At 41.4% G+C, this 9,669-nt stretch overlaps 1 protein-coding gene across 1 annotated transcript in view; it reads right to left on the bottom strand.

Annotated features, from left to right (window-relative positions):
• Positions 1–9,264, bottom strand: part of LOC112065102 (mitochondrial import inner membrane translocase subunit TIM14-like) — an 18,189-nt gene extending 8,925 nt beyond the window's left edge. Inside the window, 1 exon segment of the mRNA XM_055079361.1 lies at positions 9,199–9,264. Within this exon segment, the coding sequence (XP_054935336.1) occupies positions 9,199–9,264 (66 nt within the window).
• Between the last annotated feature and the right edge of the window lie 405 nt (positions 9,265–9,669).

Below are 9,669 nucleotides of genomic sequence, written 5' to 3'. Positions count from 1 at the left end.
TTGACCCCTCCACAACCTTGTTTTGCCCCCAGCTGCCTGGCTTTTTGTGTTGATTCTGGTCGCTTACAAGGTTAGTCTGCAACCAGGAGCAAACATAGATGCAACAAGGAGCAACCACAGCTTTTCTGTTTCTTTCTTTGGGGATCAGTTTCAAGCTCCCCCCGCAGCCAAATGTGTGTTGCTGGTGTCTTTGTTGCCGGCCTCCGCAGGCCCGAGCTGGCTCCCCGCTCCCACCCACACAATCTGCTGCTCTTTTCGTTCCTCATTTGCAGTCCCCTGTCCGCTTCTTCCCCACCATGCCTCTGTGGCCTTGCCTCTTTTCAAGTCCAGGTTGGAATCTTTGCATCATGCGGCCTCAGCCTGAAAAGAAGCCTATATTTTTTCTGCTCCTAAGCTTAGATTTATGGCCCGTGTCAGGCCTTCCTGCCATGGCCTCTGGCAGCTCCTGCCTTTCCTAACATCAGATTCATTGCTCTTCCTAAGGTCCTTTAAGATTTTAATGCTAAGTCTATAAATTTCATTCCCTTTCTGCTTTAACCTTTCTTTAGACCTTCCCATTGTCTGATGGGATGTCCCCCAGGCATTGATTTGCATCTCTGTTCCTGCACTCTTGGGTGAGTTGGAGGAGGAGGCAGTTGGTTGGAGCGGATGGAGGGGGAAATGGGGAAAGTAACTGATGAATTTAGATTTCCATCAGCTGCAACAATTCACTGGGGTTTGATAGGGATTGACATTTTCCTTCGAAGCTGTGATTTGCTGAGAACTTGTGGTGGCTTTCATTACAGTAGTATCTGAGAGTTAAAAAAAAAAAAAAAGAGGGCTGGCTGAACAGACATCCAACCTACCTTAATAATTGCGTCTGAGTTTACATTTTTTCTTTCCGATGTGGCAGCTGGGGATGCGCTTCCATCTCCAGTACACATCAGCACTGCTTATATAACTCGGATTTCTCTCCCAGGCAGACTTCTGCTGAAGAAACTTTTCTCACCTTAAGATAATAAAGCCTCCGGGTGAGAAAGGTGGAAATAGCAACCGGCTTGAAATTTCAGGGGGGAAGGCTGGGTCATTGTCTAGAAAGAAGGAACTTGCCAGCTTGGGGAAGCATGATGAGTACTTTGGAAGTATAATTTTTGAATTCATTTTGTCTTTCATTGGCCTTGGAGGTGTTACCAGCATCCTCAGCCTAGCTTTTCCTTTACTTCCTTCAGGTCAGCTGTTATGAGGGGGGAGGCGGGCAAAAGGAGTGGGAAAGAAAGAGAAGAAAGACTTTTGTGTCCAAATCATTTTGATTACATTGCTTGTTCAAGCTTCAATTTATTTAGGGTGACAGGAGCAAGCCATTAATGGAATGGTGAACTCTGTAACATATACGGAAGTCTTGCTTTCCCAGGGCAGACTCGAGTGAAATGAAGTCAACGCTTTTGTCATTGAATGGTATTTGCCTCTAAGAACTCACTTGTTTTCTTGTTTGAATTCCAGGCATTGGAATCTTGAAGGTCATTGGTGCCTCACCTCATTGGTGCTTTTTCTTCAAGTTGTGGTACAGTTCTACATTTCTTTGAGCCGAGTTTTGTTCATGCTATTGTGGTCCCTACTTCTCTAGCTGCTCAATGTCCTCAAACCTGGTGCCAGACTTTCCTTTATTCCTCCAGCCTTGGAGACGTGGTCCTCTAAACTCCCACAAACAAGAGATTAGCACTTTTCTGAAGCTAACTTTAGATGGTTTGACATTCAGATAAAGACAGCTTAATGTAGAATATGGCAGAGACTAGCTAACTATTCACTTTACCAGTTCTCTCTTCCTCTTAGGCATACAGCTGGATCGCATTTCCCAGTCTCCTTTGCACCTATAAAATTTGCAACCATATGACTGAATTCTGGCCAATAGAATATAGGTAGAAGTGTTTGCTGATTCTAGGACTGGCCCATGAAATTCCTACACAATCCTCCATGTCCTCTCTCTTCCCCTTGACTGATGGTGGGATTTTAAATCTGCCACTAAGTATGGTGGGGAGATCTACACACCTGAAAATGTGCTATCTGATACCAAGGCTCCTATAACTGCTTTGGAACTCATCCATTCCATCTGCTAAACATTAGAAGAGCCCAGCTGAATTATAAACACTCACTTTGATCTGTGTTTTGTACAATTCAATAAGAGTACCTTGAGTGAAAATGGGTCACATTCCTTAGAAGGAGGCCCTTTGCTCTAAAATATCATGAAAGCTGGTGGAAAAGATATGGAGGAATTCTTGCCATTTAGGAGTAAAGAGTGAAGCGGTCAACTGTGTAGGGAAAAAGCTGAGGTGGATTGCATTCAAGTTCCCAATTCCTTACTCCTTTCTTTATCTTTGTGTTTTACAATTCAACTTTAAAAAAATCATTCTTATTTTTTTATTTCCAGCTTTATTGAGGTATAATTAACAAATCAAAATTGTATATATTTGGGATGTACAATGTGACTTTTAAAGGTGTGCAATGTGATAATTTAATATACACATTTATTATGAAATGATTTCCACAATCAAGTTAATTAACACATTCATCATCTCACATAGTTACCTTCTATTCTGTGGTAAGAACATTTAAGATTTACTCTTTTAGTGAATTTCATGTATACAAGATGGCATTATTAACTGTAATCACCAGGCTGTACATTAGACTCCCAGAACTTATTCATCTGATAACCAAAGGCTTGTACACTTTGACCAGCATCTCCCCATTTCCTTCAACCCTCAGCCCCTGGCAACCATCATTCTATTCTCTGATTCTATGAGTTTGGCTTTTGTAGATTCCACATCTAAGTGAGATCATATAGTATTTGTCTTCCGTGTCTGGCTTATTTCACTTAGCATAATGTCTTCCAGGTTCATCCATGTTGTCACTCATCTTTGTATCAATAGTTCCTTTCCCCAGTAGTGGAGTGTGCTTCCCTGCCCTTTGTTTTTGAGCTCAGCCGTGTGACTTGTTTTGGCCAAGGGGATGCAAGCCATTTAAATGTGTCTGAGTGTTGGGGTGCCCTCTGGTGCTTCTGCTGTCACTGTGAGGAGAATATGCCCTGTCCAGCCTACTGGTGAGAGGAGGAGAGACATGTGAGGTGACCTGGATCCAACCTGTAGCCCAGAACCAAGCCCCGCCTAGCTCACACTAGATCACCTTACCCCCAGATGACCCACAGATATGTGACTGAGAAGAAATAATTATTTTATAAAACCACTGAGGTAGTTTTTTTTAGGTAAAAGTCACCTAAGATTCAACACTTTAACCATCTTAAAGTATGTAATTCAGTATCATTTAGTACATTCACAATGTTATGCAACCATCACCACTACCTAGGTCCAGTATTTTCATCACTCCCAAAGGACACCCCCAAACCCATTAAGCCATCACTTCCCATTTCCTCCTTCTCCTCAGGCCCTGCGAACCACGAATCTGCTTTCTGTCTCTATAGATTTGCCTCTTCTGGATGTTTCATGTAAATGGGATTACACACTATGTGCCCTTAGCATAATGGTTTTCAGATTCATCTATGCTGTGACATGTAGTATCTCATTCTTTTGTATGGCTGAATAATATTACATTATATGGAAATGCCATATTTTGTTATCCAGCTGATAGACATTTGGATTGTTTCTACCTTTTAGCTATTGTGAATAGTGCTGCTCTTCACATTTGTGTCCAGGTTTTGTCTGAACAATTGTTTTCGACTATTTTGGGTATATACCTTGGAGTGGAATTGCTAATGATAATTATCAGGGCGGCTCTGTTAACCTTAAGGCTCTTATCTCTAGTCACTTGTTTTCCTTGGGCTTCCTCATCCACAGCTGACTAAAACTGGGCATGTTTCTTAATTATGTTGCACCTTAATCTCCTCCCCAGTAAAATGGAGCTAACAATAGAAGCTACCTCAAGGGGATGTGGTGAGGATTTACGGAGTTGGTGTCTGAAGCACTTAGAACTGTGCCTGGCACAAAGCAAGCCCCGTGTAAACATTTGTTAACTGAATTTTAGGAAGTCTTGCTCTAAGGGGTCATCTGCATGGAAGTGGCTGGGTTGACTTGAGCCTCGTTTCCTGCCTGGGTCCTCTTCATCCTTAAAGCTCTTCCATAGCCTTCCTGACTTTTCCTGACTACAGGAGGTATGGGAGCACCTCTCTTCCTTAGGCCTTTTCGGTGTAGAATGAGTCCTGAATTATTCTGTCCCTGAGCCTTTCCTTCCTCCTCCAGCTGAGCTTGAGGGAGCCAAGTTGCCAGTGGGTCTCTCACTGGAGCAGGGATGAGCCTGTGTAGGTGCCTGAGTCACATCAGATTGTTGGCACGTGCCACTACTGGAGCCCTTAAAGTGTGAATCAGATCCATCCTTTACCTGAGGTAAAAAATCAGGAAAAGTTTTCATCAGAAGAGCATTAAGTCACTGGTTTCTTCCCAGCTTGTTCATTACATAGTCTGTTTAGACAACTACGTGGAAAGAAAACAAATGGTTCATCTCCACTTTATCCATTCTTTCTTTTTTTTTTTTTATTGTCAAAGTTTAATACAGCTGCTTTGCTTTCCTATTCCAGCGTTGGCATCTGATAACGGCACAACTGATTTATGGCGGGAGAGCCTGGAGGTGAATTATTTATTCACCCCATGTAAAGGATTAGCTATTTCTACTTTTTTTTTTTTTTGCGGTATGCGGGTTTCTCACTGTTGTGGCCTCTCCCGTTGCGGAGCACAGGTTCCGGACGCGCAGGCTCAGCGGCCGTGGCCCACGGGCCCAGCCGCTCCGCGGCATGTGATTTCTACTTTCAATGGATTTTTGTTGCAGTGTGTTTATGTATGTTCAGATGGATTGAGAAGTCCTCTGACCTCCAATGTCATATCACACAAAGCTATTTGCAAATCACATTAAAAGTCTGAATTTAAACTTTTGATGAAAGCAAAGAAATGAAGAGTTATAATATTGAGTCTGTGCCCCTAGAGATTCTTCTTAATTTATACTCTTATGTCCCAGAAGGAATATATAGATGTGAGAACAAGGCCAGAGCCCAGCAGACTGTATTAAGTTAACCAATACAGGTGTCCAGCTTTCTAGGCACAGTTACCCATCTCAAAGTCCCCATCATCCCACAGTAGGTAGGGGAAGCAGCCTGGAGGGGCGGGGACAGACTGTTCCAGATGCTGAACTTCCTGGGCATCCACTCCAACTACAGAGCACTGACAGGTGAATCTACTCCTTAGATAGTCATAAGACCAGATTTTCTTTTCATTTAAAAGAAAGGTGGGTTATCTATCTATACCTATCTATCTATCTATCTATCTATCTGTCTATCTATCTATCTACCTATCTATCTATCCAGGTACCTATCACTTATCTATCATCTATCTATATCTATTTTGAATAGACAATTAAAAATATTATAGTAAAATATTTTCCCTTCATTCCTTGCTTCCTCTCTCCATTACCTGCCTAATTCTCCATTTCCTGCCATGACCATAATTCCTCCTATTTTCCTCCATACCCTTCCAGAGTTTCTTAATGTAAAACAAATACAAATATATATACTTACCCACTCCCCCCTCACTTTTATGCCAAATCTGGAATGTTTTATGTACTGTTCTCCTTTGCCTTATTATTTTTAAACTTAGCAATATATTGTGGAGATCATCTCATAAAAGTACAAGGAAATCTTCCTCATTTAAAATTTTTCATTGCTGTGTAGTACTCAGATTCTATGCTTGTAGCAAGGTTTATTTAATAAGTTCCCTATTGATGGACACTTGGTTTGATTCCCATTTTGCCATTTCAAACAAGTCTGCAAATGAATAACATTTTACGTATGGTTTATCATGTGGGTATGAGTTAATCTGTAGGATAAATTCTCCAGTGTGACCTTCTGGGTTGAAAAGTATTTGTATTTGTAATTTTGATAGATGTGTCCAAATTTCCCTCTGTGGGAGCTGTGCTGCTTACACTTCCATCAGCAATGCATGAGAGACCACATTCTCTCACTGTGTGTGTGTGAGAGAGAGACAGAGAGAGGGAGGGAGAGAGAGAAAGAGTGAGAGGGCGAGGGAGAGGAAGAGGGGTGGTTTAAATTTGAAAGTTTTGATAGTATTTAAATAAGAGGCATGGAGTGAGAGAAGGAAGTGGGAGAGGCCCTTCTGGGTTCCCATAATGGAACAAGAAGCAACAGTGACTCTAGATAATAATAATAACACTGATAGCTAATATTTATATAGCACTTATGTGTTTGGCACTAAGTGTGTTACTATATTCACTCATTATTAGATTAGACATGGCTCATTTTCATTTGATTGTCTTGTGATTAAAAAAGAAGTATTGAGTATTGACTATGTGCTAGACACTCTGTTAGGTGTTGGTTGTTGTAATTTTTGTTGACAGAAGTCTTGCCAAATGTTGACGGAAAGGGAATTTGGGGGGAAGCTCTTACCTACACCAAGATACCTTAGCAAATACCAACAGTGGTTCTGTTTCAGGCGCTGTGTAATGTCTCCCAAAAGAGATTCGCCTTGAGAGCTGCAACACAAAGCAAGGCGTGTGGTTGACTTACCTGGTATATGATGAAGCAGAGCAAATCCCAGTAGTTGCTTTACTACACACATGTATTGATGGTCTGTTCGTTTCATGTTTCTTTGTTTAATAATTACGGTTTGGGGCTAGAGAAGTAGGAATGGGAAAGGAAGGTTTTTATTTTGTGTGAGCGATTATGTGTGTGTGTGGTAATACTAACCTAAGAAATAAATCCAGTTCAGCTACATATCAGATTTAGTCAATAGCTGGCAGTTATAATTAGCACATGGAATGTATCACTGCAAAGGAATATTGAGAAGGCAAAAAAAAAAAAAAAATTCTGAACGCATATAAATGGAAAATACCTTCCAGACCTGCAGGTAGATATACTGGAGCTGAGTGGCAAAAATAAATAAATAAAAAATCAGAGGCCAGAACTAATTAACATTGAGAGCTAGTGTCTCCCATTATTTTCTAGTTTTTCTCTCTTTTTTCCCGCTGTCCTAGGTCATCTTCAAGATTACCCTAGAACTCTGTAGTCTTCACTTCTGTCGTTGTCTTCCAGACTGTCCCTTCATCTGGGCTAGCCTACCTTCCTGGTCCTGATCCCAAGCTGTCCTATAGTGGCAGGAGATGATTAGTCTTTGTTCATCTGCTCAGTTATCCCTGCATCCCACACCATGGGGCTGTAATAGCCGTGATACCCTTACCTTCAGGATAGAGTTGAATAACAGAGGGGGTTTTAGGGAGGACCAACTATGGTAGAGTGTTAGACAGTGGAAAATAGTTTTAGGAACAGTATTAATAGCCAGGGAAAGTGTTTGGGGTAGGAGAATAGTCTTCTGGGGCTATCAATGCTATTTGGAAAGGGAAAGATAGGGGATTTTAGTTGGGAAAATAATTTACAGTAATTGAAGATTGTTTCCAAGTCAGAAGCAGAGAATTGGGTTCTGACTCTAGAAATCTGGTTAAATACTGTTTCCGTCAAGGTCCCTTCAAGTTAGTGCAAAACACAATAGGTATTTTAAAAAGTGGGAGACTCAACAGAGGTTCATGGATACAGGTATCATGTCTGGGAATAACCTGCCTGAGCTTAGAAGCAACTGCCCACTTTAGATGGGACATGTCATCTACTATACGCCACAGCCCCTGCTTGGCCCCTTAACTGAACAGCAGACTGGCCAGGCCCTTGAGTGTGTGATCCCTGTCACAGAGGAGTTTGTAGCTAGAGAATCTAGATGTGTTCCTTGGATTAAGGCATTTCACCTTGTTGATGTTTTCTAGGCAGACTATCATTACCTTTTGTTAACCATTGACGGGTGGCTTCCTGAATTTTTAGACCTATACTTGACACTCCTTAAGATGAGGACCAAGGCCATCCCTTCGGTCTTGGGCTATATTCTTCCCTAAGAAATCGCATCCATACAATGACTTCAATTACACAAGGACTCTTTCATGCCTTCAGCCCAGTCTTCTCTTCTGAGCTCCAGACCTAATGGATGCTTTAAAGGCAACTCATTTAACACATGTGAGATGGAGCTCATGTTGTCCCTATAAAACCTGATTTTCTCCCAGTGTTCTCCCAGGGACAGATAACACCATCTAACCAGTGGCTCAAGTCGGATACCTGGAGTCACCTATGACATTACCTCATTTCCCATATCCAGTCCATTGCTAAGTCCTCTTGATCTTACCACCTTAATATCTCTTGAGTCTGTCCTTATTTCTCTAACTCTACCCCTACCAGCCTAGTCTAAGCTACTGTTATCTCCCTCCTGAGTAAGTAATACTACCTCCTAACTGGTCTGTCTTCATTTGTTTTCACTTCCCTTCCATTTGTTTTCTGACTAAACCTAGCATGCTCTTTTCAAAGGCATATCTCATGCTAACATATATTTCCCTCAGGGATGCTTTCTCAGCCCTTCACATTACTTATCACTGTAGCAGTTTTACAGTTTTGAGTGTGATTCCTCAATTATCGTCTGCCTTTCCCTGTAGACTGTCAACTCTTGAGGAGTAGTGGCTATATCTGCTTTTGCTTATTTTTCTCATATCCCTAACCCTTAGTGTGATATATAGCACATAGTAGGCATTCAACAAATATTTCCTGTAATACTTAGCAAAGAGTTTTGTACTTAGTCAGTGCTCAATAAATATTAGGTATTTATAAATACCAAATACCAATTGAGTAAATTGACATTCAATTTCAAAAAAGAATTAATAATTAGTTATCAACCTATCTAAAAGTACAAAGGAAGTCTGCAAACCTCTATTTTCCATAGGATGTAAAGGAATTCTTGTCAGGGTTTTTAGCTGCAAGTGACAGAAACTGTGTCTAGCTTATTGTGCAGGGAAGGGGTTTGTTAAAAGTGTACAGGGGAATTCAAACAATCATTGATAGGACAAAAGAACCAGGCTAGAGGCTAAACTTCCAGAAACTTGCCTACAACTGTGCCTTCAGACTGGTCTGATGGGGAAGCCAGTGCTGCCACCACCATGCACTTGACACTATAATCTGTTCTGCTGAACATCTGCACCAGGAACTAGACTTGCTGCTCGACCAGTGCATCTGCTTGGCAGACCCCAGGTCACATGTCTTCCCTGCGCTGCAAGGGAGATAGGAAAGTGAGCTGCTCCCCAAACATAAGAAGCATATCTAAAACATGTCAGGAAGCCACCCACGTGACTGATGTCCTCTCCAAATCGACAGTCAAAGTCTTCACTTGCCCCTAGATCATAATCGTGCATCTGGATAGCAGCGTGTATCAATAAGCATAGTTATATAGGTGAATGGTAAGCGCTTGGCCCAGAGTGCTCTGAACTGCTTTCCTGCCTTTATGGCTGATTTTGCATTTCACCATTAGATGCTTTAGTTTAAGCATCTAGAAAATTAATGTAATACTATCTACCAAATGCTGAGATTCCGCAGCAATAGTAATGTATTTTGAGGTCCTGGGATAAGAAGCACTTCAAAGATTTACTGTATAATTATTTAAAATAGATGATTTCTAATGAAAATGCTAAGTTTAAAGCGATTGATGGCTTCTCAGGATGCAAAATGGGCAATGCCTGGTATATTAGCTTAATAAAACCAGTCCCAGAAATGTTTGCCTAACTCTCCTTCCCGCTCTTCTGTGGGCATTAGAAGGCAGA

The sequence above is a fragment of the Physeter macrocephalus genome, chromosome 2 (genome assembly GCF_002837175.3).
Source record: "Physeter macrocephalus isolate SW-GA chromosome 2, ASM283717v5, whole genome shotgun sequence".
Classification (NCBI taxonomy): Eukaryota; Metazoa; Chordata; class Mammalia; order Artiodactyla; family Physeteridae; genus Physeter; species Physeter macrocephalus.
Note: the sequence above shows the minus strand (reverse complement) of the source record. Positions and strands in the feature narration are given on the sequence as shown.